Below are 26,387 nucleotides of genomic sequence, written 5' to 3'. Positions count from 1 at the left end.
TAGGGAGCCTGGGTGGTTCAGTTGATTAAGCGTCTGACTTCAGCTCAGGTCATGATGTCACAGTTGGTGAGTTCGAGCCCCGTGTCGGGCTCTGTGCTGACAGCTCGGAGCCTGCAGCCTGCTTCAGATTCTGTGTCTCCCTCCCTCATGCCCCTCCCCTGCTCGCACTGTCTCTCTCTCTCAAAAATAAACAAACACTAAAAAAAAGTTTATTTATTTGTTTATTTTTAAGTAATCCCTACCCCCAATGCGGGGCTCAAACTCATGACCCCAAGACCAAGAGTCATGCGTTCTTCCAACTGAGCCATACAGGTGCTCCCATCTTGGCCTTTCTTAATGCAGAGGAGAGGCAGTTGGGTGAGGGGGATAATCCAGGGATTGGGGCCCCAGCAGGTAAGTTGGATCCCAGCTCCAGAAAATAGGGTTACCGGCTCTGTGACTGTCAGCAATTTTCTTTCTTTCTTTGTCTCTGTCTCTCTCTCTCTCTCTTGTTTTTTAATGTTTATTTATTCTGAGAGAAAGAGAGACAGAGACAGACAGACAGAACATGAGCAGGGGAGAGGCAGAGAGAGAGGGAGACACAGAATCCGAAGCAGGCTCCAGGCTCTGAGCTGTCAGCACAGAGCCTGACGTGGGGCTCAAACTCACGAACCACGAGATCATGACCTGAGCTGAAGTCAGATGCTTAACCGACTAAGCCACCCAGGCTCCCGGTCAGCAATTTTCTTAAACTCTTTGATCCTAGTTGCCACATCTGTATGATCTAGAAAATAATAATTATGCCCTGTCATTGCTGTGAGGCTTAAATAAAATATATGTTCCTATCAAGCACATGACAGTTTCAATATAAACTTCCTTCCTCTCTCAGGGCACCTGGGTGACTCAGTCGGTTAAGTGTCTGACTTTGGCTCAGGTCATGGTCTCACAGTTTGTGGGTTTGAGCCCCACATCGGGCTCTGTGCTTACAGCTCAGAGCCTGGAGCCTGCTTCGGATTCTGTGTCTCCCTCTTTCACTGCCCCTCTCCAGCTTGCGCTCTGTCTCTCTTTCAAAAATAAATAAAAATATTAAAAAAAAACCCCACACAACACTTCCTCTCTCTTCCTGTTATCTTTTCCTGTTTGGAAACCAGAGAGAGAGTCAGGTTCTTGGGGTCTGTTGACTCCTGAGAATCCATCTTAATCCATCTTAATTCCATCCAGCCCTTGGAATGCTTTGTTTGACTTACTCAGGGTTAGAACAACAGAAAATTTGTTGCCAATGTTAAAGTTAGGGGCTATTACAGAAATGATTGTTTTTTCCACCTTCCCGTGACATTTTGGTAGAGCCGGCAAGTCTGGGTTCTACATTCTGGTGCAACCTCTCCTATCAACTCAGCTGGAGCTGGGTGGTCTGTGGCTGCCCTCATTAGATGAGGCCGAACCACCTCCCTGCCCCCTGCAGACTTACCTCAGTCTTCAACCCTCCCTACTGTTTACAGCCAGCTTGCTTTCTCGCTTCTATTACCTAGCAGGCTGCTGTAGGCGTTTGCTTTTGTGATCCTTGCTTTCCAGCCATTCATTTAAAAAGTGTCCAACAGCCAGGGGCTGGGGGGTGGAGGGGGGTGCGGGGGAGGACAGGCAGTCAGTGTTAAAGGGTCCAGAGCTTCAGCTGGGGAAGATGAAAAAGTTCTGGAGAGGGATGTATACTAATAATATGAATGTACTTAGTAGTACGAAACTATAGGCTTCAACATGGTTCACATGGTACATTTAATGCTGTGTCTATTTTACCACAACACATTTAGCACCAAAAAATATCAATACGATTCAATATTTTTAAAAAATTTTTAATGTTTATTTATTTTTGAGAGAGACAGAGACAGAGCACGAGTGGGGGAGGGGCGGAGAGAGAGGGAGACACAGAATCCGAAGCAGGCTCCAGGCTCTGAGCTGTCAGCACAGAGCCTGATGTGGGGCTTGAACTTGTGAATAGTGAGATCATGACCTCTGCTGGAGTTGGGCGCTTAACCGACTGAGTCACCCAGATGCTCCAATATGATTCAATATTTTTCACAAAGGATTCAACAAGTATTAGGGTCTATGGGGCCCAAGGCACTCTGCTGGGTGCTAAGTCAGACAGACTCACCACTCGAGCCTGCCAGACAGACTCTAAGCAGTAATTTCATAATGATTACGCTTGGACAGTGCTTGTAAGGAAGAGGAAGCACGGGGGACAGGGTGCTCTTATCTTATTAAGGGAAACGAGGGGTCACGTGCGGAGGATGACAAAGCAACAAGATCCAGACACGTGAATCCTGCTGCGGGGTGGGGTGTCCCCTCTCCCCCCCTACCCCTGAAGCACCTGCCTCCAGACCTCTTTGAGAAATCACCTTTGGCCTAAGTAGTCAATAGCCAGGGGCTGTTGACTTTATGTTGACTCTTCTTTCACTTATAGCAGAGCCAGATGCTCCCTGATACACGCTTCCCAGGGAAGCCTGTCTTGACCTCCCAGTTGAAATAAAGCTCCCTGTGATAAGATCCCAGCACTCTGGGCTTCTCTTTGGTAGCACTTGTCCAATTGTGATGGCATTATTAATCGTTTAGTGTCTATGACACAAGCCAGAGGAGTGGCCATGTCTTGTCTGGCTTACTTATCATATCCCCAGCACCCACAGAGTGCCTTTTTTTTTTTTTTAAATTTTTAATGTTTTATTTATTTCTGAGAGAAAGAGAGAGAGACAGTGTGAGCAGGAGGGGGGCAGAGAGAGAGGGAGGCACAGAATCCTAAGCAGGTTCCAGGCTCTGAGCTAGCTGTCAACACAAAGCCCGATGCAGGGCTCGAACCCACAAACTGTGAGATCATGACCTGAGCCGAAGTCTGACGCTTAACCGACTGAGCCACCCAGGCGCCCCAACCCACAGAGTGCCTTGGCCCGGGAAAGCACCTAACACTGGCTGAATAGGGGTGCCTGGCTGCCTCAGTGGGTATGAGCATGTGACTCTTGATCCTGGGGTTGTGGGTTAGAGCCCCACATTGGGTGGAGAGATTACTTAACTTGTTGAATATGTGAATGAGTGGGCAGAACTGGATTAGATCAGGGGTTAGAAGCCTAAATGCCTATTAGGACCTCTGCCAGGTAACGTAAATGAGAAAAGCGGGCTGGCTTCAAACCAGCCTGCAGGAAGGGGACGAAGTCTGAGGAGGACACACACTGTCCCTGTAAGGACAGTCCTTAGGAGTTGCACCTAACACTTGCACTTACATCCATTAACCAAGATTGAGTCATTCAGCCACATCCAGAGGCAAGGGAGGTCGCGATTAAGTGTAATTTAAACCTGGGCAGCCGTGAGCTCAACGACAAAGGGAGGGTTCTGTGACTAAGGAAGAAAGAGAAAACATTTGAGGGACAACTAAACGTCTATGGAGAGAAATAGTGAAGAGCTGAAGAATGAACACAGGTTTCCTAGATTAGCGGTTCTCAAAGTGTAGCCATGGGGTCCCTGAGACCCTTGCAGGGAGATTTTGAGGTCAAGCTACTTTCATAAAAATAATAGGACATTTTTGGCTTTTGTCACTATGTTGATATTCCAATGATGTTGCAAAAGCAATCTGGGCTAGACCGCTGCCTTAGCACAAAACAAGGGAGCCAAGCCAAACCATGCTGTAGTCATTGTGTTCTTCACCACATTTGCAGCAAAAAAAAAAAAAAAAGAAAAGAATAAAAATACTAATGCCAGTTTCACTTAAGAATGTCTCTGATGAGCAGCGAATATTAATTTTATTGACTCTCAAAGCTTGAGTATACTGTGTTATAAAACGAGAGTAGCACAATGCTTTTCTGCTACAAATGAATCACAATGTTGTCTCAGGTTAGAAGCGCCTGCGTTAATTGTTGGAGTTGCAAGCTCAACTAGCCACTTTTTTTAGGGAAAGGGCATGGTCACCTGTGCGTATTTACACGCTCACTCAGGCTGCTGTGAGGAGGATGGCCTAAGAGGAAGACAGAATGGGGAGGCCAGGAGGCCAGTGAGGAGACAAGAGCTGCTGTCCAGGCACACAATGGTGATGGCACCGGGCACGCGATGGCAGTAGTGGGGCCGAGTGACTTGGAGAGGCTTCTGAGATAGTTCGAAGGTAACATCCACGGGAAATGGTAAATAAACACATGGGAGGGGGTGGATGAAGGAGTCGGAGATTACACCCAGATTGTCTGGCGCGAGTTGGTGGCAAAGCCCTAGCTGAGCGGGGGACTTGTGGGCGAAATATCGGTCTGGATGGTAGTGGGAAGCAGGTGATAAGTGCAGCTTGGGACACGTTGGGTTTGCTCTGCGTGGTGAGCATCCAAGTGGAGATGTCCAATGGGCGGATGGATCTACACGTCCGGAGCTCAAGGGAGACCTGAGCAGAGGAGCATTCGAGGGCTGGCCAGAGACAAAGGCCCAGAGGAAAAGGGTCTGGTCCATGGTCACTCTGGGAGTCACTCCTCGGTCTCAGGTTCCTCTCAGCCCAGGCCCTCTCTGTCACGCTCAACCACCTATAATCCCTCTGGTGTCTCCCCCTCCCCCTCCCCCTCCCGCTGAACAAATGCCCTCAGGGCCCTGGAGCAGGGAGCAGTTTGGAGCTTACCAGAAATACCCTCTGTGCCCGCCCTCCACTACCCTCCCCCTCCTTTCCCTGAAGCCCAAACTCCACTGCGTTATCATTGATGCAAGCTTTTTCTTGTTATGCAATGAGAAGTGCGGTGACACTGTGCTCCAACCTCTTCTCTTAACTTTTTCCCTTGACTTTGGCATTGTCACTGTGACATCTTCCCCAAGAGGCAGGGGGTGGGGACCCCAGCCCCACATGGTGACGTTGGGGGCTGGCCCAGGCCTGGGGTGTGGAGGAGCGTCACCACTGGGCTTCCTGTCTTTCCGTTTACATATACATGCATTTCTGCAGAAGTAGCAAGCGCTCTCGCTCTCGCTCTCGCTCTCCGGGGTGGGCTCCTGTGGCAGAGCGCCCAGCCTTCACGTAGACACACCTGTGCGAGAAGCCGGAGGGGAAGAAAGACAGAGACCCGCAGGTAAGATGGACAGACTCAGGTCTGTGCCTTTCCACTGGTCTGGGAAGGGGAGGGGAACATGGCAGATGCGCTGGAATGTTCTGGACTCCCAGTCCTCTGGCCACAATGCTGGCCACCTTCTCTGTGTTTCACACGGGAACTGGGAGCTTCAAGAGGCCGGGGACCAACTTCTCTCTGCATCCCCACTGTGTGCAGCTCAAGGCCTCCGGGCAGAAGGCGCTCCTCAGAGGGGTGCTGAGCTGGATTGCAAGATCAGAGAAGACATGGAGACTTGAGGCCACACCGGGCTGACAAAGGCTGTGGGAGGCAACAAGTCAAGAGGGTGCTGGAGGAGATGAAGATAGGAAAAGAGGAAACAGAGAGAAAAGAGGAAAGAAGGGGTGGGAAAAGAATAGAAGGAGTAAATACATGCTAAGGAGGAAGGATGCCTATTTAAAAAAATGGAAATGAAAAGAGGCAACAAAGAAAAAGCAAGAAAATGAGTAAAGAGAAGTAGAATCTGGTCTAGAGGCAATTCTCCCAAAATCAATTTTCCCAGAGATGCAGTTTCCCAAAATTCGCACCAGTAGCCTTGGCAGCATTTCATACGCCTTGTGATTGGGGTAGCCTCCTTTAAGTATCTTTTCTGTCTGTATGTCTTTCTACATTTTTGTCTACTTTGGGGCATTTTTAGGACTTTTGAACACTATGTCCCTTTTCATGAGCTTTTTTTAAAGGATTAACAAAATTCTCAAAAAGAGTTGAAACTGAGCTCTTAGGTACGCAGTACTCTAAAATAGTGACAGATACACATTTTTCGCTAAGCACGTCATGAGAAAAACTCGTTCTAAGAAATTAGTTTTAGATGTCTCTGTTGCCTAGAAAAGGAGGCTATGGGGTTTAGAAAAGGATTTGTAGGTCCTGGGCTTGGTAGGGTGTGTGTATGGGGGAGGGGGGGCTCCAGGAGGTGGTGGTACCCCTCAGATGGGTACAACTCCCACGCCCCACCTGCACCCTCTCTGTCCTTTTCCCTCTCCTGAGACCTCCGTGGCCTTGTGCCACTGTCCCCCAAGTGTCCTCTACTTTCTCTTCTAGACTTGTTCTGGGAGAGGGACCTGCTCGGCCAGATTCCTCACAACAGAAAGGCCTCACTATTGCGAATTCACAAGATTTCGCTCTGGGTGGGACAGCTCTTCCTGAACGTCCCGTTCTCGTGGGGCAAAATTTTAGGGGCGCAAGGCTAAGAGTAGAACCTGACGGGGGAGATTGCTCCGTTTCTTATTTTGACAAAACCATTTCTGGTGCTGTGTTAGATTCTGTGGGCTCATACAAAATGGCCGCCCTCTCAACCGCAGATGAAAGTGTTCCCAGAGGACCGGGTCAGAGAGGACTCCTGACATGATTTCCCTCTTTCACTTTGTGGGGGGCACCTATATAGAAGAGGTCTACCTCGGAATAGGAGCATCACCGAACGGTTCTAGGCAGAAGCTTTGCAGCGTCTTAGGCCCCGATCCTGGCCATCGTGGTAAGGTGGCAATGAGGAGGGTTCAGTAGACCGAGAGCCTTGCGCATTTTGGACACTCAATGTCCAAATGAATTAACTCAATGTCCAAATGAATGAATTAACTCTGAAGAGGGTGGGTGCTGGGAGGGGGCAGACGGGGGCCTGGGTTTGTAGGGCTCTAAGGGTGAGCTCCGTTCCACACATTTTGGGGGATATGGGAGGAAGAGAGAGGGCAGGCTCCCCCCACGTGGGCGTCTGAGGCAAAGGAGAGGATGGCAGAGGTTGCAGCCATTCAACCATAAGGGTCCCTGAGAGGGTCATGGCCTCTAGGAAGTTTATATGAAGCCAGTGAGCAGAAGAGAGGTGTNCGGGGGGGTGGGGCTTGAGGGGCTGCCTGGGGGCTCTGGGGGGAAGATGAAAGTGTCTGTGGAATCATAGACTGTTGCTGCGGTGGGGCTGTGCCCTCTTCCTCTCCCCAGTCTCGCTCCTCATCCCATCTGGGGGGCCGGGGCCGGGGCAACAGGAACCTCAAGGGCTCTGAGAGTTTGCGAGTGTGTGTTGCCATTTTGGTCTCATGGTTCTCTTGGTCTCTTTTGATCTTTTTTGGGTCTACTGCTCTGGGCATGTGTCTTGCCTTCCAGAATGTCTTCATCTCTTTCCCTCCGACTCGGCCTGGTTTGTAGAGCCCTGGGCTTGGTGTGGGAGGGGGGATTGTGTGAAGTGTAGCAGCCACTTTAATGAGCTGCTCTGGGTCTCTCCCTACTGCCCTCTTTCCCTCTCATCCTCAGTCACCCTCCCTTGGGGCCTCTGTGTGTGTCTTGGAATCTGTCCTTGGTCCACCCTGCAGCCATCGCCCTCCCTCCACCTTCGGCTCCAGGCTGTGCTCTGCAGGCTCCCTTCACATCAAAGCTTGTTGAAAGCTGCTTTCCTGCCCGAGGTCTGGATGCCTGTTTACAGGCAAGAAGGGGCTAGAGCTTAGTGGCAGCTGGAGGCGGAGATGAAAAAGGAGGAGAGGGAAGGGGCGCTCTGGGCAAGACCCGCAGAGCCAGAACTGGTTCCTGGTATATGAGGCCGAGAGGAAGAGAGAGACAGATGCGGGTAGTTGAAGACAGGAGGCATCCGTGTGGACAGGCACAGAGACAGAAATGCACAGACGTGAGCAGAGAAATGAGGAGAGAGAGAGAGAGAAAGAGGGGGAGGGAGAGAGAGATGCCAGGGCCTGGGGGACGAGCAAGCCCTCCCAGCCTCTCTCAAGTGGCTCTGGTGTACAGGATGCTACTGTACTGGGGCAGAGCACCTCTGGGGGGGATGAGGATGTGGGAATCAAAAGCCAGCTCTCTGGGGTGGCAGCGGAAGCCCAAGTCACCAGAGCGAGCAGCAGCTGGAAACCCAAAGTCTCCTCCACCGAGCTGAACCCTGGTTGAGTTGGCACAGCATGGGAGGCAGGGGTGGCCCTCTGCTCAGACCCTAGGATCGTGGGGAAGGAGACATGACCGCCATATGGGGAAGGGTCAAGAATATCCCTAGCCTTCCCTAGGCATCTATGCTGAATTTACACCCCAGGGGGCGGAAATCCCAGACACTCCTTTACTCTCTGCTCACCGAGGACAGTGACAGTGAGTCAGGGGTTAGGGGACAGCGGGAACTGATCTCAAATATACTGTGCTCTTCCGCAGCCTTCCCTCAGCACCTCCGCGCCCCATGCTCACTAGTAAACAACTACGCCCATGACCAGCCTCTTTCCTCCTTTTCTGGAAACCTTCTTGATCTCTTCACTTCCTATTTCTCTGGCTAAAAAAAAAAATTCGATAGGGGTGCCAGTCTGGCTCAGTCAGAATAGCATGCAAGTCTGGATCTCCGGGTCACAGGTTTAAGCTCCACGTTGGGTGTAGAGGTTACTAAAAAAAGAAACAACCTTAAGAAAAAATTCTATCAAGCCCCTACCTTGTGTTACTGGGGCATTCCTCTTTCAGGCAGATGGAGTGACTGGAGAAGCCTCTTTTATTTTTTTTCCTATGTTCTCCCAAACCTCATTAGGAGGCCCATGACCCCAGTGCCCATCTGAATACCGCATCCCTCTCATGGGTCAGTGCCCAATAGGAAACAGAATCTGCCTCAGGTGGCTTAAAGACTGCAGGAAGGGGGTTATTCGCAGAGGTGTGAAGAGGGAACCAGCCAGCACCGGGAGGCACACAGGCATCGGCAATACCAGGCAGGGGCCTGAAGGGGCAGGAGTGAAATGGTGTTTCTGGAACCCAGTGAGGGTTTGGGCTGTGGATGAAGGGCCACCTGACACAGGAGCTATGGCTAGGCATGGGGAGAGGAAGGGGGCGGGAGGGAGAAAAGCCATTGCCAGAAAGTCTGCCATAGTAGGAAGAGAGTAGGAAAAATACCCCAACCTCTTTCCTTGACCCTCCCATCTCTTGTGGGTGCTTCCCATTGGCCAGCCCCAACTAGTAGCTGGAAGACAAGGGAGCCTGGGAGGTACAGTCTGCCGAGGTTGGCCTCCTTGCAGACAGTGGGGCAGAGAGGATGGAGAGTGCTCAGGGGTGGGTGGCGCACAAGAATAGGCAGCATGGGTTGGATGACTTGGCTTCATCCAGGCCAGGGTTGGGTGTGGACACGTACTTAATGACTCACTTTGTTTTATTTTATTAAAAAAATTTTTTTAAATGTTTTTTTAATTTATTTCTGAGAGAGAGACACACAGCGTGAGCAGGGGAGGGTCAGAGAGAGAGGGAGACACAGAATCCGAAACAGGCTCCAGGCTCCGAGATGGCTGTCAGCACAGAGCCCGACGCGGGGCTTGAACCCACAAACTGTGAGATCATGACCTGAGCCAAAGTCAGTCGCTTAACCGACTGAGCCACCCAGGTGCCCTTTAAATGACTCACTTCAGTAACAACATGTTGAGTACAGAAAGAAGAAATCAGTGATTTTCCCTCCTCCAATTCAATTCGGTGTTAACCAAACACATCCTGAGTCCCACCCCAAGTCCCAGAGCTGGCTGGACTATCATCTGTAAGAGATCAAGCTGTGAGGGAGGGGGAGATGGGAACCCAAATCAGGGTACCATGAGGTAGAAGGTGGAACATGCCCTCGAGGGTGTCACCTGGGTGCTGTTTCAGACTGGGCAGCCAGCTACAGAGCTCAGACAGCAAAGGCTGGACAGAGCGGGGAGGGAGAGAGTAGGTTGGGGCGAGGGTACTGGGTGAGGGGGAAAGAAAGACACGTCTGGATGCAGGATCTCATCTCACCAGCTCTGGACCAGGTTCATGCTGGCAGTGCTCCCAAGGCAGCCACTTTTCTGAGGCCCGGGGAGCTCAAAGATACGAGAGCCAGGTTCCTGCCCTGCCTTCCAGACGTTATCTTCCTCCAGTCTTCACTCCCTCCATGTCATCTGGTCCCCTTCCTAAAGCTCTACAGAGACCATGTCACATCTCTGCTCAAAACTCAGCAGTTCCTCCCCGTCACCTCCAGAACCAAGCCCTGACCTTGCAGCCTACCTGTCCAGACTCCTGATCAGGCCTCCAGGCCGTTCCCACATCCCACCACTTCCCTCCCTGAGCCCCCTCTACACTCTGGCCCAGAGCACAGCCCTGCAGCCTGACGCTGCCTGACCCCCCCCACCCCCGCCCTCCGGCGGTGGGGTGCCCCTCCCCTTTCCCTTCCATCTAACTCACAGTTTGCAGACTTGAGCCCCTGTCAGTGACCCAGGGGTTTGTGAAAACACAGCCCGCCAGACCCACCCCCAGTTTCTGATTCAGCACCCCCAGGTCTGGGGTGGGGCCTGAGAATTTGCGTTTCTAACAAGCTGGTAGGTGAGGCTGGCAGTGGCTTGCTCGGGACCACACTGAGAGTCATCAGTCTAACCTACTGCTGCCTATGGTGCAGGGGCCATTCCGAGCCTGTCTAGACCCCTCCCGGCCCCCCTCCCCCTGGTCTTAACCATCTCAGGTGCTCACAGACACCAACTCTGAAATAGCACTTTTCTGCTTTTCCTCAGAGTCCTTACAGGGCTGGTCTGCTAGTGAGCAGAGAGTTACCCTCTGCTCCGTCTCTCCCTCATCCCACACACCGCACCGGCTCCAGGTCCCGGGAATTTTCCCTCCAATGTGCTCCTCAAGGCAGTCTTTTTTTCCACGTTTCCATAGTTCTGAGTTGTCTGAGTTCAGGCCTGTCTTCTCTCACCAGGATTGTCGCAATTCTGCCTCTTGTGCTCAGCCTCCTCCGCTTGCCTTTCTCAGAGATGCTGAAGTGGTCCATTCTGCAAACCGAATCATCCTTTTTTTTTTTTTTATAACAACTTAAAAAAAATATTTTTAATGTTTATTTATGTTTTGAGAGAGAGGTGAGATGGAGCGCGAGTGGGGGAGGGACAGAGAGAGAGGGAGACACCGATTCTGAAGCAGGCTCTGGGCTCTGAGCTGTCAGCACAGAGCCTGATGTGGGGCTGTGAGATCATGACCTGAGCCTAAGCTACCCACTTAACCGACTGAGCCACCAAGGTGTCCCAACAACTTTTTTTTTTTTAATGTTTATTTATTTTTGAGAGACAGTGAGACTGAGCATGAGCAGGGAAGGGGCAGAGAGAGAGGGAGACGCAGAATCTGAAGCAGGCTCCGGGCTGTCAGCACAGAGCCCATTGCGGGGCTGGAACCCATAAGCAATGAGATCATGCCCTGAGTGGAAGTTGGACGCTTAACCAACTGAGACACCCAGGCACATCCCAAATCGTGTCCTTCTTGACCTAAAATCCTTTACTGGCTCCCTAGTGCCCAGGATCATGGCCCAGCATCCCAGCATAGCATTCAAGGAACTTCATGACCTGGACTGGTCCCCTTTGTCTCCCCGCCATCAATTTGCCACCTTCTCTGTGAATCCTTTCTTGATTCCACTTGGCAGAGAACCCACTCCCCACCTGCGCACAGCATTGTGTGGTGTGTACTGGGGGATGTCTGTTTGGAAGTATGAAGTTTAGGGGCACCTGGGTGGCTCAGTCGGTTAAGCAACCGACTTCAGCTCAGGTCATGATCTAACGATTCGTGATTTTGAGCCCCACATTGGGCTCTGTGCTGACAGCTCCGAGCCGGGAGCCTGCCTTGGATTCTGTGTCTCCCTCTCTCTCGGCTCCTCCACTGCTCACACTCTATCTCTCTCTCTCAAAAATTTAAAAAAAAAAAAAAAATTAAAAAACTAACAAAAAAGAAGTATGAGGTCCCTGGCTTGGTTGTATGGGTGAGATTGCATAATGCCCTGTGTGCCTCAGGCCCAATATATGCCTGCTGACGAATGATTATTATTTCCCTCAGGCCCTGACCTCTGTGCCAGGAAGGCCCAGGTCCTTGCCTGCCTCAGCAAGGCCACAATGAATCGAGGAGCCGCTTTTAGACACCTGCTCCTGGTGCTGCAGTTGGGTGAGTGCTGAGACTTGGGGTCCCAGCGGGAGGAGGGGCTGATTGGGAAATGCAAAGGTGGGGGGATAGGGTGGAGGCGGGGCAGCAACAGCCTTGAGGCCTGACCTCCTCCTTTTCCACCTAGTGTTGCTCTCAGCGGTCACTCAGGGAAAAGAAGTGGTGCTGGGGAAGGCAGGGAGCACAGTGGACCTGCCCTGCCAAGCATCTCAGAATAAGATCATGGCCTTTAACTGGAAACGTTCTTCCGAGAAGATCAAGATTCTGGCACTTCACATGAACTCCTTTGTCAGCTCCTTGGTTACAGGTAGAATGGCCCAGCTCCTCATCGGGGAGGAAAACTCCATGACTTGAGCATCCTTGGTGTCAGAGTCTGGCTTCTAGTAAGCTCTGATCCCAGGGGGTTGGGGTTGACAGAGACTCAGGTCCACTCTCTCAGTCCAGAGTTTCCCTATGCGCACTTGCAGGTGGCTGAGGGAATGGGTTTTGGTGCTCTATTATCAGTTCAGAATTTTAATATGCATGGACTCATTTTAATGGATATTAGAGAACTATCATATAAAACCTATAATTTCATGAATTCTATTGCTACCGACCCATAATGATATGTTGTTTACTTCCATTAAAAGCAACAGAAGGATTTTTTTCGAACTTGTAAAGTAAAAAGAATTAAGATCTCAATACTTCTTAAGAAGTATCTTGTAATTTTTTTGCAATAGAGGAGTTGTATTCTCACGTTAAGTTTTGCTCTCATGCGCTTCTTTAAATAATTCTTCTTTCTTGTATGTTTGGCCTCTAAATTCAACAATTTTGAAGAGAAGCATCATATGAGAAAAACCTCACCAGCATGAAATGTATTTTTGTAAATATATATATGTGTGTGTGTGTGTGTGTGTGTATATATACATACATATATATATATTATTTATTTATTTTGGCAGGATAGAGAAAGAGAGAGGGAGTGAGAATCTCAAGCAGGCTCCATGTTGTCAGCAGAGACTCCGATGCATGGCTCGAACCCAGGAACCATGAGATAGATCATGACCTGAACCAAAACCAAGAGTTAGATGCTTAACTAACTGAGCCATCCAGGCACTCCTGCAAATATATTTTTTTAAAAGTTTATTAGATTTAACATTGTTTGCATTTCATTGCTTATTTTTATGATATTTAGGTTTTTTTAATAAAGATTTTATTTTTAAGTAATCTCTACACCCAACCTGGGGCTTGAACTCAACCCCAAGTCATGAGTTGCATGATCCACTGACTGAGTCAGCTAGGTGCCCCTCTTTGCTTATTTTTAACCACTTACTAATTACAAAAATTTTAACATATATAAAAGTAGAATAATTATATAATGAACCCCCACATATCATACTCAGCTTCAACAATTATCAATTCATGGTCAGTTAATGGTTACCTTTCATATGCTCCCCCAATGCCCCACCACATTATTTTATAGCAAATACCAAACACAGTATCATTTAATCTGTAAATACTTCAGTATGTATCTCTAGAATGTAATGACTCTTTTTTTACATTTAAAAAAAAAATGTTTCTTTATTTTTGAGAGAGAAAGATAAAGTGCAGGTGGTGGGGTGGAGAGGCAGAGAGAGAGGGAAACACAGAATTTGAAGCAGGCTCCAGGCTCTGAGCTATCAACACAGAGCCTGATGTGAGGCTTGAACTCATGAGCCATGAGATCATGACCTAAGCCAAAGTTGGATACTTAATCAACTGAGCCACCCAGGCACCCCATAAAATGTGATGATCCTTTAAAAACATATCCACAAAAACCCTCAGAAACAAATGAAAAAGCATAACCACAGTTTCATGATTACCCATTAAAAATTAAAAGTAATCCCTTACTGATGATAAATACCAAGTCTGTGATCAAATCTCCCAATTGCCTCAAAATATTATTTTTACATTTGGTTTATTTGAAGCAGAATCCAGATGAAAAGGTATGCATGATATTTGATTGGTATGTCCCTCAAATCCCTTTGAATTTATGTATTCACTCCCTCATGTTTTTTTTTTTTTTACCTCTTACAACTCATTGGTTGAAGAAACTAGGCAATTGTCCTGTGGAGTATTGCATATTTGAATAGGAACTGGCTACATTCCCATGGTGTCATTTAACACCATGTTCCTCTGGCCCTTGGATCTTCTATAGATTGATGATTAAATCCAGAGACTCAGTCAAGTTCATAATTAACTTTTTGATAAGGCCACCTCATAGGTAGTGTTTTATACTACCAATTTCATCACATCAGAAGCTATGTGATATAGCATTCTCTTTCTGCTATTAAGATTAATTAATTGATAGGTTCAAGTGTTAGCTTTAAGTGATAATAATAATAGTATTGTTTTTATTTTTTTTAAATAGTTGCCTTCTGTTCATGTCAAATGATATGGACTGTTTATTATAGTGATATAAATTTTTCTTTTAAAATAAATTTATGTAGGGGCTTCTGGGTGGTTCAGTTGGTTAAGCATCCGACTTCAGTTCAGGTCATGATCTCACAGTTCTTGGGTTCAAGACCCATGTTGGGCTCTGTGCTGACAGCTCAGAGCCTGGAGCCTGCTTCAGATTCTATGTCTCCCTTTCTCTCTGCCCCTCCCCTGCTCATGTTCTGTCTCTCTGTCTCTTTCAAAAATAAACAAACATTAAAAAACTAAAAATAAAATAATAAAATGAAATAAAACAAATTTATGTAGGGGTGGCTGGGTGGCTCAGTCAGTTAAGCATCTAACTTCAGGTCAAGTCACAACTTCATGGTTCATGAGTTCAAGCCCCATGTAGGGCTCTGTGCTGACAGCTCAGACTGGAGCCTGCTTTGGATTCTGTCTCTCTCTCTCTCTCTGCCCCTCCCGCACTCATACTCTGTCTCTCTCAAAAATAAACATTTTACAACTTTAATAAAAATAAATAAAATTAATTTATTTAATCTCAAAAAGCAAATGCATTTAAAGATGTTACATTAATAGGACAGGTAGATTTGGACAAAATCATGTGTAAAATATGTGAATGACTGAAGTCTGGGAACTATGACTCGAGTCCAAGACTTAGATTTTACTAGTAAGGAAACTGAGACCCAGGGAGAAGTCCCTGCCCTGAGTTTGTGCCCCATGAGAGGCAGGACTAGGACTGGGGGTAGAGCTTTGGTCTTTCAGCTTTCAGGCCTAGCTCCCCTGTGGAAAGTTATCCTCAGTGCAATCAAACCTGAATTGGTTACAGTGCATAGAAAACCACCTTTGTTGGAAACGAATGTCTCCTCTTCTTGCCTCTCTGTCCAGTGGGAGGAAGTCCTCTGTTTTTGCCAAGGGGATTCTTGCTGGGCTCCTAGAGAGTTCAGACACCCATGTCCACATTTCATGTGTGGATATGAAGAAAAAGGGGGATATTGGGCTGGATCTTTATGGACCCAAAGCCATTCCCTAAAATTAACAAAACCCCCAATCCCTGATCCCTTTCTGATAAAGACACACCAAGCAGAAATCAGCAGGCTTAGCAGGTAAACTGCCCTTTGCCTGTCCACGTTCTCTCCCTCAAATAGCTGTTTAAAGAGGAGTCTATGATCAAACTAACCTGTGTCCTCCCCTGGCCTCTGAGATCCTGGTGCCCATTATGTAATTTTCATCCTTGGGCAGAGCTCAGAACAACTCCCACAAACTCAGCAAGTGATTTTCTTGCCCTAGAATTTTATTCTGCTAAGTTTCTTGAAATAAGCAGACTTTCAGCTGAGACTTTATTTTTATTAATTTCAAAGTAAAGTGATTTGAAAAAGTAATACAGGTACATGGTAAACATTTAAAACCATCCAAATGATACGCAATATGTTAAGAACAAAATTCAGCTGAGTACATTTGAAGATCTAATTGGCTTTATTCAATGATTCATAAATTGGGCAGCATCCCATCTAGCAAACAGAAAAGGATCTCCAAAGAACTGTAGAAAGGAAAGGCTTTTAGAGGCAGAAAATGGGTTGGAAAAGGAAGATTGTTAGCAAAGAGTGGGTTGTTTCAGGCAAGATCACCTGCATAAAGGCATGGAAGAGGTCTATCAGGAAGATTTCCTCACTTGTGCAGACCAGGTAATTCCATATTGATTCATTAAAGGTTATGTTCCTGGGAGAAACTGAAATTGCAATTAGGTTAGGTATTAAGTCTTGGTTTGCTGATGTGGGAGTTAGCATAAGGGACCCCATTTTGAGCATATTGGCTCTTTTTTTTAAATAGTTTATTGTCAAGTTGGTTACCATATAACACCCAGTGCTCATCCCCACAAGTGCCCTTCTCCATGCCCATCACCCCCCTTCCCCTCCCCCCCACACCCATCAGTCCTCAGTTTGTTCTTGGCATTCAAGAGTCTCTCATGGTTTGCCTCCCTCCCTCTTCTCCCCTATTTCCCCCCTTCTCCCCCCCCACCACGGTCCTCTGTTAAGTTCCTCCTAATCCTCCTATACGTTCAAACATATGGTAGTTGTCCTTCACTGCCTGACTTATTTCGCTCAGCATAACACCCTCAAGGTCCATCNATGTCTTTTGATTGGGGCATTTAGTCCGTTTACATTCAGTGTTATTATTGAAAAATATGGGTTTAGAGTCATCGTGTCCTTTGTGGGATTCATGCTTGTGGTGGTGTCTCTGGTATCTTGTGTTCCTTAAACACTTCCCTCAGAGGGTCCCCCTCAGGATTTCTTGTAGGGCTGGTTTAGTGGTGACAAATTCTTTCAATTTTTGTTTATTTGGAAAGACTTTTATCTCTCCTTCTATTCTGAATGACAGGCTTGTTGGATAGAGGATTCTTGCCTGCATATTTTTTCTGTTCACCACATTGAAGATTTCATGCCATTCCTTTCTGGCTTGTCAAGTTTCAGTTGATAGGTCTGTCACCACTCTGATAGGTTTTCCTTTGTATGTTAGGACCCATTTCTCCCTAGCTGCTTTCAGAATTCTCTCTTTGTCCTTATATTTTGCCAGTTTCACGATGATATGTCGTGCAGAATATTGATTCAAGTTACGTCTGAGGGGAGTTCTCTGTGCCTCTTGGATTTCAACGTCTGTTTCCTTCCCCAGATTGGGGAAGTTCTCTGCTATAATTTGTTCAAGGACTCATTCAGCGCTTTTCCCTCTCTCTTCCTCTTCTGGAATTCCTATGATACGGATATTATTCTGTTTAATTGTATTGCTGAGCTCTCGATCTCTCCTTTCGTGTTCCTGTATCAGTTTGTCTCTCTTTTTCTCAGCTTCCTCTTTTTCTATAATTGTGTCTTCTAAATCACTTATTCTCCTTTCTTCCTCTTCAATCCGTGCATTGGAGGCCTCCATTTTATTTTGCATCTCATTTATAGCATTTTTTAATTCATCACAACTATTTTTAAGCTCCATTGTCTTTGTACCAATAGTTTCTTTGATGTCTTCCATGCCTTTTTCAAGCCCAGTGATTAATTTTATGACTATTGTTCTAAATTCTTGTTCAGTTATTTTGCTTATATCTGTTTTGAGCAGTTCTTTAGCTGTCAATTCTTCCTGGAATTTCTTTGGAGGAGAGCTCTTTCGCTTCGTCATTTTGGTTACCTTTGTATCTCTTGTTAGTTTTAAAAGTTTGTTATGTGCTCTGCACCTGTGAGCGCTGCTGTACCATAGAAGGCTCTTTGACTGTCCAGGGTCTGTCAGTTCAGAAAGTGTTCTTTGAATGGTATCTCTTGGTCTCTCTTGTTGAGATCTTGGTATTTTATTTTCCTCCTCGTAGTGGTATTTGGGACTCTCCACCATGTGTGCTTTGGCTTGTTTCTTGAGGTAGCCGCTATAAGGTTTTCTCAGCGGACTCTGTCTCCTTTTCCTCCCAAACTCCTGGATTCTGTAAGGGTTCCTATGGCTTCAGACCTTCTCCGTGTGAGAGATGGGGGTGAATGAGATGTACAGAGCTCCCTACTTCTCTGTCATCTTGCCTCCCCTCTCCCTATTGACTCTTTTTTAACAGTTCCCCTCTTTTGATCACAACTAAACTGAGAGATGTGATCAACTGCTCTGAAGTTCTTGAAGTTTCTGTTGATTCTTCATCTGGTACTCACAGGTCATGACTTTCCCCCTAATCTCCGTGATATGCACAGGTTATAATTTCAGATTCACAATTAAAAAATTTTTTTTAATGTTTTATTTATGTCTGAGAGAGAGAGACAGCATGAACAGAGGAGGGGCAGAGAGAGAGGGAGACACAGAATCTGAAACAGCCTCCAGGCTCTGAGCTAGCTGTCAGCACAGAGCCCGATGCAGGGCTCGAACCCACGAACTGTGAGATCCTGACCTGAGCCAAAGTTGGACACTTAACCAACTAAGCCACCCAGGTGCCCCTCAGATTCACAATTTTTAAGTTGGTTTTTCTGTTACTTTCCTGATGTTCCAGTCCCAGGGAGATCATTTGTTTGGTGCTTAGTGGCTGCAAACATATATTCCAAGCCTTTGAGAGGATATAGTGCACTAGGGAAACTGCTATGAATATTGTAAGTAGGATAATTCCCAATGTTTGGAGTGCACTCTGGAGTCATGATCCCTAAGACCCAAACCAATAAAAATCAAATAAGTCAAAAAAGGACACCATTAAAAGAGTCACCATTAAATGATATCATTCTAAGCCAAGTGGCTTGCTTGATGATCTTATATACCTGAGTTTCAACTTCTCCAGGAGTGTTAAGCCAAGCACAGCAAGTGGTGTTGGCCAGAGCACAGACACATCCTTGCTCAGCTAAAGGAGAATTAAGCTCTGTTTTATTATCAAGAATAACTTTGACAAGAGAATCTAAGGATTTTTCTTGGGCAGCTGTTATTATTTTAGCAGTGGATTCTGCAATACTTTCAAGAGTTCATGAGAAGTTCCTGATCATAGCCTCATTTGCATTTAATACTAGCCAGGAGAAACACTGATCTATCTGCCAAGCTAATGCTGAGTCATGAATGCCTGCCTCCTGGTAATTCCTGTTTGAGTCTGTGGCTCATGGCTAGAGAGGTGATGGTCATGGATACCAGTAAAAGTTAAGGCTCTGTAGACCCCATGGGTGGTTTTATTCTGATTACCCTTGCCTTGTTTCCCTTTCTTTGTACAGAGGCTGGATGCAAGATTCCCAGGTTTGGGATTGTTAACCAGAGACAGGGAAATGGACCAGGGGGTCTCCAACATCACGGACAGATCAAAATTTTTGATGACAAATCCAGCAGTCTGAAGGGTTACCCCCAGTGGCACCTGGGTGGCTCAGTTGGTTAAGTGTTGGACTTTGGCTCCGGTCATGATCTCACAGTTCATGGGTTCGAGCCCCATATAGGGCTCTGTGCTGACAGCTAGCTCAGAGCCTGGAGCCTGTTTTAGATTCTGTACCTCCCTCTCTCTCTGACCCCCCCGCCCCCGCTCACGCTGTCTCTCTCTCTCAGAAATAAATAAAACATAAAAATTTTTTTTAAAAAATGAAGGGTTACCCCCACTTAGCAACAGCCTATGAGACACAGATGATGGTGTTATCTTTCCAAGCCAATGCTAGAGTAAAGGAAAGAAAGAGAAGAAGAGTTTCATGTTCAGTTGAAGTATGAAGTCTTAATCTAGCTTCTTGGGTGGAAGCAGTTTACCTTAATGTCAGCTACTTCTCTTCTGAGACAATTTGATTTTGAGGTCTCCAGCTCAAAGATTTCGATGTGGAGAAAACCAAATGGCAGGAGGAGACTTCTTCAGCCATAAAACATGTACCTAAGGCCCAGGTCTCTAAAGTTTGGCTGTCAGCTGGGTAGTGAAGAGGACCTGGTTTAGTTCCAACCAAGGAGACTCAAAGGGAGTCTTTGCTCTTCGTTTGATTCCAAATCAAAATGAAGAAAGAAAATTGGAAATGTTAGTGTGGAGACTTATAGCCAGATGTTTGAAGAAACTAGAATTCAGGACCCAGTCCTGTGTATAGGTGTAGAAGAAAACCTCAGAGACAACAGGATTAGAATCTAATATGGGGCACCTGGGTGGCTCAGTTGGTTGAGTATCTGACTTCAGCTCAGGTCATGATCTTGTGGTTGAGGCTCCAGTCTCATGTCCAGCTCTGTGCTGACAGCCAGAGCCTGGATCCTGCTTCAGATTCTGTGTGTCCCTCTCTCTCTGCCCCTCCCCCACTCATGCTCTTTCTTTCTCTGTCCAAAAATAGATAAACATTAAAAAAAATCTTTTTAAAGAATCTAATATTGACAAAAGGTGCAAATCTAATTTTTCTCTCTATGATTATCCCAAATTTTATAAAAAATAATCACAGTAGAACTAACTTGTTTGCATTAAACTTGGTCTGATTATTTACATAAGTGCAGCAAAAATGGTGATTGACCATATAGCTGCTTTTTTTTTTTTTAAAGACTGCTTTGTTGGAACCTTATAAACAAAGTACCAGCTCAGTTCTTCCAGGGGGCTTTATTAGCTCTATAAAGTCAATCTTATTTCTTTAAAGCTATCTGATCATATCTGAATCTATGCCTATCTCTCTTAAATAGAACATGCCAGTCAAAGCTTTGGTAATATAACCAATGTTTCCATTTATGTCTTGTTACAAGGGAGAACATATTCTCATTAAAGTTATGTAAATAACTTATTTTGTCATAAAAAGAATACTCAAGAGTTTTCAAATCCTGGAGGGACTGAGTAGAGAGAGAAAGTAAATGTTTCATCTGTGCTTACAAAGGCATACTTTACTAACTTGCGATAGGTCATGAATGGCTTAAGTGAAAAAGTTTCCTCAATCTGGAAAAACAAAACATTAAAGAACCAGCAATGTTTCAAATAAGAAGTCGTAAAAATTATAATCCTCCTTCTCAGCTCACTAAGTCTCATGTTATCCATTCTTGCCTGAACCCGGTTTTTTCCATTAATTCTGGAAACTCTTACCTAGTTCATTTTTTTAAATCTTAAAGTTATCAGAAACCTGTGTTAGCCAGGGTCCTTTCAATGAATTTTCTTTTCTTTTCTTTTCTTTTCTTTTTTTTTTAACATTTATTTATTGTTGAGAGATAGAGACAGAGTGTGAGCAGGGGAGGGCAGACAGAGAGGGAGACACAGAATCTGAAGCAGGCTCCAGGCTCTGAGCTGTCAACACAGAGCCTGACATGGGGTCTTGAACCCATGAACTGTGAGATCATGACCTGGCCCGAAGTCGGATGCTTAACAGACTGAGCAACCCAGGTGTTCCTCTTTTTTTTAATGTTTGTTTATTTTTGAGTGGGGGAGGTGGGGGCAGAGGATCTGAAGTGAGTTCACACTGACAGCTGGGAGCCCTATGAAGGTCTGGAATTCACAAACTGTGAGATCATGACCTGAGCTCAAGTTGGACACTCAACCGACTGAGCCATCCAAGCGCCCCTCAAAAACTCTTCTTGATGAAGCACTTTTGTAGGAACACTTTTGCAAAGGCCTCTGAGTAGAACATTAACTGTCTATAAATGACAGAAGACTTTTAAAAAATGCTCGGTGTTCAAGATCTGATGAGAGTTCCTGGTAGTGGAATTGATAAATTTGGTCATTTCTGTGAAACACAACACTTAAATAAGTGAAGCCTCACTTTAGGACAAGATTACTTTCTTCACCCTCAACAAAAAAAAGTATTTCCATTTTTTCTTTTACTATGTTTTTTTTTTCTTTCTGAGAGAGAGCACTCATGTGAGCACACGTGTGGGGGAGGGGCAGAGAGAGGAGGAGAAGGAATCTTCAGCAAGGTCCATGCCCGGAGCAGAGCCTGAGGTGGGACTCAGTTTCATAAACCATGAGATCATGATGTGAGCCTAAATCAAGAGTTGGAGGCTTAACCAACTGAGCCACCCAGCTTCCCTGTTACCTACCTTCTTTTACCAAAAACACACATCTTACCCTCCTTGCCCATGGAGAGGTTTCCCTTATTATTTCAAGTAGTTTTAATTACATATATATTACTCTTTTATCCCCTAGATGCCTAGTTTCTAGCGGAAACTATGATGTAAGCAATTGTGAACTGTTCTCATATTAGCATTCTGTGGCTTAGCAAATGTATAAATACATTTTATAATTTCTAGAAACATATGCTTCCTCATAGTAAGTTTTAATGTGGCACAAAACATGTTTTACTAATACACGCAAATATCATTAGTTCCTCTGTAAAAGGAAACCAAAAGTGGATAAACCTATGTTCAGTAATTAATGTTTCAGTATCTTATCTGATTTAGAAATGATCCAGAGATTTAATGGCTAGCCATCGGTTACTTTAACTTAGTAAAACTTTAAGCTTTCAGGTTACTAAAAAGATTTGGGGAAACTATCAAAAATTCACCTAAAAACTTTTATCTCACATCTATTTAATTTACTTGTTCTCAACAATTATTTTTAGGTTAATTATAAAAATTTCATCATATCAAGTTATTTTTTCTTGCTGACAAGTTTTTCAACAGAGATAATATGAACTTATTTGACTAGTATACTCAGGTAGAATAAAAACTGTATGTCTGTATTGGTTGTGTTTAAAAAAAAAATTTTTTTTTTCTGAGAGAGACAGCATGAGCAGGGGAGGGTCAGAGAGAGGGAGACACAGAATCTGAAGCAGGCTCCAGGCTCTGAGCTGTCAGCACAGAGCCCGACACGGGGCTCGAACCCATGAACCATGAGATTATGACCTGAGCTGAAGCCGGACGCTTAACTGACTGAGCCACCCAGGTGCCCCTTAAACTAGCATTTAATTACTAAAGATTACCTCAGATTATGTGAACCTGAAAAGCATTTCTTTCATTTTTATTACATTTATAAGAATTTTATGAATCTATAAAGGCACTTAATTTTCTTTAGTCCAATTAAATAGAGCTCCTCCACAAATCAATTTTGATAATACCATCTGGAGGTAGAAAATACCACACATCTAAATATAACATGTATATATACATATATACAGACACATGTAAACATACAGACAGATACAGAAACCTTATGGTTTTCATTTTAAAATTACTACCATGAGACAGGTATGATAATGCCAAATTTACTAGCTTATAAAAGAACAGCTGAAAAAAGTTAAGATTACCTCCTCAGATGGCTAGCGCTTTTTATTCACATTAGTGGCAAGATAACAGAAATTTTTCATTTGCCCAAATAACCCTTCTCCCCCTTTTATAGAGAAGAATTACTTCCCTTAAGTTTGTAGACAAGGTAGAAGATGTACATCACAGAGACACAGGCAAAGAAGGCAAATTCCCCTAAGAAGAATTTTTGTGTCCTAAGGCCCCAAATTTTACAGTTCTTAATAAGCCTTTTGAGATAAGTAGGGGAGGTTTTTGCGATGGATAAAAGAATAAGTGGATTTTGCACTATTTCTAGAGAAGGTAAGGGTAGCTGCTTTCAATTCCCCAAGGAATTGGGTTGTCAGTTAAATGAAAGCAAGAAGCCCAGGTGGGCAACTAATTACATTATCTTCAAATTGTTCACACAAAGTTTCATTTTAGCGCAAAGGAGAAAAACTTCAAAGAAATCCTGTTAAACGTCTTACCAGTGTTCAGCTAGGAGAAACAGTAAATGTTCTTGGGATATTGAACAACCCCTTAGACACAGTAAGTAGCCCCAAAGAGGGTGCAAAAGATATTTTATTTTCCTCTCTTACTTGCTACTACAGGCAGAGATACCGAAGAGCTGAGCCTGGTAGGAATTCTCACCTGTGGCTGACTTCTGCCAGTTTCTCCAGGATCCCATCTGTAGTTCTGGTACCTACCGGAATTTGGCAAAGTTTTCCATTAGTTTTAGTATATGTGCTGCCGAAGCGAGCACAGTTTTCCATTAGTTTTAATTGAGTTTTCCCTTGGCTCTTGAAGGGCCTAACATAGCTGTTTACCAGAAATCCCACAGAGTTTCATCACCACTGGGTGGGGTCCAGACAGGAGCCCTCTTTTTTTTTTTTAATTTTTAATTGTTTATTTTTGAGACAGAGAGAGAGATAAACACAGAGTGTGAGTGGGGGAGGGGCCGAGAGAGAAGGAGACACAGAATCCGAAGCAGGCTCCAGGCTCTGAGCTGTCAGCACAGAGCCCCACGTGGGGCTACAACCCATAGACTGTGAGATCACGACCTTAGCTGAAATCAAGAGTTGGATGCGTAATGACTGAGCCCTTGGAGGGCTTTTGTTTACAGTCTTGTAGTGTCTTCGGAGTGGAAAGACAATTCAGGTGGAGGGTTACCAGCATAAGTACTCAAATAAAGGAGGATAGAGGGGAGCCGCAGGGGTTCCATCTGTCTTATAGTCCTTTGTTCTAGGTACCTCTTGTGTCTTTAACTTTTCATTTGCCTTTTGTTAAAGTTTACTTATTTATTTTGAGAGAGCAAGAGAGCATGAATGGGGGAGGGGCAGAGAGAGAGGGAGGGGGAGAGAATCCCAGGCTGTCAGTGCAGACCCCAACACGGGGCTCCATCTCAGGAACTGTGAGATCTCGTTTGCCTTTTTGCAATGAATCTTTCAATGAAGATACTTTGGAATTTTGAAGCCTAATTTTTTTTCCATCATGATAAGTGTGCTCTTTATTTTCCATCCTGTATTACCTTCCTCCTCCCACACATCTCTTTGGTGGCCTTCAATCTGTTCTCTAGAGTTAAGAACTTGTTTCTTGGTCTCTCTCTTTCTTTCTCCCTCTTTTTTCCTTTGTTCATTTGTTTGTTTCTTAAATTCCACACATGAGTGAAATCGTATGGTATTCGTCTTTGACTGACTGATTTTGCTTCGCAACATAATACCTTCTAGCTCCATCCATGTTGTTGCAAATGGCAAGATTTCATTCTTTTTTTTTTTTAATACTGAATGATATTCCATTATATAAATACCATCTCTTCTTCATCCTTTCATCTGTTGATGGACACTTGGGCTGTTTCCATAGATTGGCTATTGTAAATAATGCTGCAATAAACATAGAGGTGCACGTATCCTTTTGAAGTGGTGCTCTCTCGTTTTTTAAAAGTTTTATTTATATTTTTAGTAATCTCTACTCCCAACATGGGGCTCAAACTCATAACCCCAAGGTCAAGAGTCACATGCTCTTTCAACTGAGCCAGCCAGGCACCCCGTGTTCTATTTTTGGGATAAATACCTAGTAGTGTGATTCCTGAATAGTAGGGTAGTTCTATTTTTAATTTTTTGAGGAAATGCTGTTTCCATGCTGTTTTCCACTGTGACTTCACCTGTTTGCATTCCCACCAACAGTGCAAGAGGAGTCCATTTCCTCCACATCCTCACCTACACTTGTTCCTTGTGTTTTTGATGTTTGATTTAGCTATTCACATCCCATCAGGGTGTGAGGTGATGTCACATTGTATAGCTTTGATTCACAGTGATTTGCATTTCCCTGATGATGAGTGATGTTGAGCATCTTTTCATGTGTCTGTTGGCCATGTGTATGTCTTCTTTAGAGAACGTCTGTTCATATCTTCTGATTTTTTTTTTTAAGTAGACTCCATGCCCAGCACGGAGCCCAATGCAAAGCTTGAACTCATGACCCCGAGATCAAGACCTGAGCTGAGATCAAAAGTTAGACACTTAGGGATGCCTCGGTGGCTCAGTCAGTTAAGTGTCCAACTCCTGATTTTGCCTCGAGTCATGATTTCACAGTTCATGAATTCGAGCCCTGCATTGGGCTCCATGTTGGCAGTGCTGAGCCTGCTTGGGATTCTCTCTCTCTCTCTCTCTCTCTCTCTCTCTCTCCATGTCCCTGCTCCATACTCTCTCTCAAAATAAATAAACTTTAAAAATAAAATAAAATAAAATACAGAGTCAAGACACTTAATTGACTGAGCCACCCAGGTGCCCTGCTTCTCTCCATTTTTAAATTGGATTATTTGGTTTTTGGGTGTTGAGTTATAAGATTCTTTATATATTTTGGATGCTAATCTTTTATGAGATATGTTATTTACAAATATCTTCTCCCATTCTGTAGGTTGCCTTTTAGTTTTGTTAATTGTTCCCTTCACTGTGCAGAAACTTTTTATTTTGATGTAGTCCCAATAGTTTATTTTTGCTTTAATTTCCCTTGCCTCAGGAGATTATGTAGAAAAATGTTGCTGTGGCTGATGTCAGAGAGATTACTGCCTGTTCTCTCTTCTAGGATTTTTATAGTTTCAAGTCTCTCATTTAGGTCTTTAATCCATTTTGAGTTTATTTTTGTGTATGGTGAAAGAAAGTGGTCCAGTTTCATTTTTTGCGTGTGGCTGTTCAGTTTTCCTAACATCATTTGTTGAAGAGACTGTCTTTTTCCCATCGGATATTCATTCCTCCTTTGTCAAAGATTAATTGACCATATAATTGTGGGTTTATTTCTGGGTTTTCTGTTCTATACTATTGATCTATGTGTCTATTTTTATGCCAGTACCATACTGTTATAATTACTACTGCTTTGTAATATAACTTGAAATCTGGAATTGTGATATCTACAGTT

At 44.9% G+C, this 26,387-nt stretch overlaps 1 protein-coding gene across 1 annotated transcript in view; it reads left to right on the top strand.

Moving 5' to 3' along the window:
• Window positions 1–4,921: 4,921 nt before the first annotated feature.
• Window positions 4,922–26,387, top strand: part of CD4 (CD4 molecule) — a 48,556-nt gene continuing 27,090 nt past the window's right edge. Inside the window, exons 1-3 of the mRNA XM_077759094.1 lie at window positions 4,922–5,045; window positions 11,841–11,945; window positions 12,070–12,249. Coding sequence (XP_077615220.1) covers window positions 11,897–11,945; window positions 12,070–12,249 — 229 coding nt within the window. The 5' untranslated portion in view covers window positions 4,922–5,045; window positions 11,841–11,896. The remainder of the gene's footprint in view (window positions 5,046–11,840; window positions 11,946–12,069; window positions 12,250–26,387) is intronic.

Source organism: Crocuta crocuta, unplaced genomic scaffold (genome assembly GCF_008692635.1).
Source record: "Crocuta crocuta isolate KB4526 unplaced genomic scaffold, BGI_CrCroc_1.0 scaffold72, whole genome shotgun sequence".
In the NCBI taxonomy this organism is placed as follows: Eukaryota; Metazoa; Chordata; class Mammalia; order Carnivora; family Hyaenidae; genus Crocuta; species Crocuta crocuta.
The sequence above is the reverse complement of the archived record's forward strand: the minus strand, read 5'-3'. Positions and strand labels throughout refer to the sequence as shown.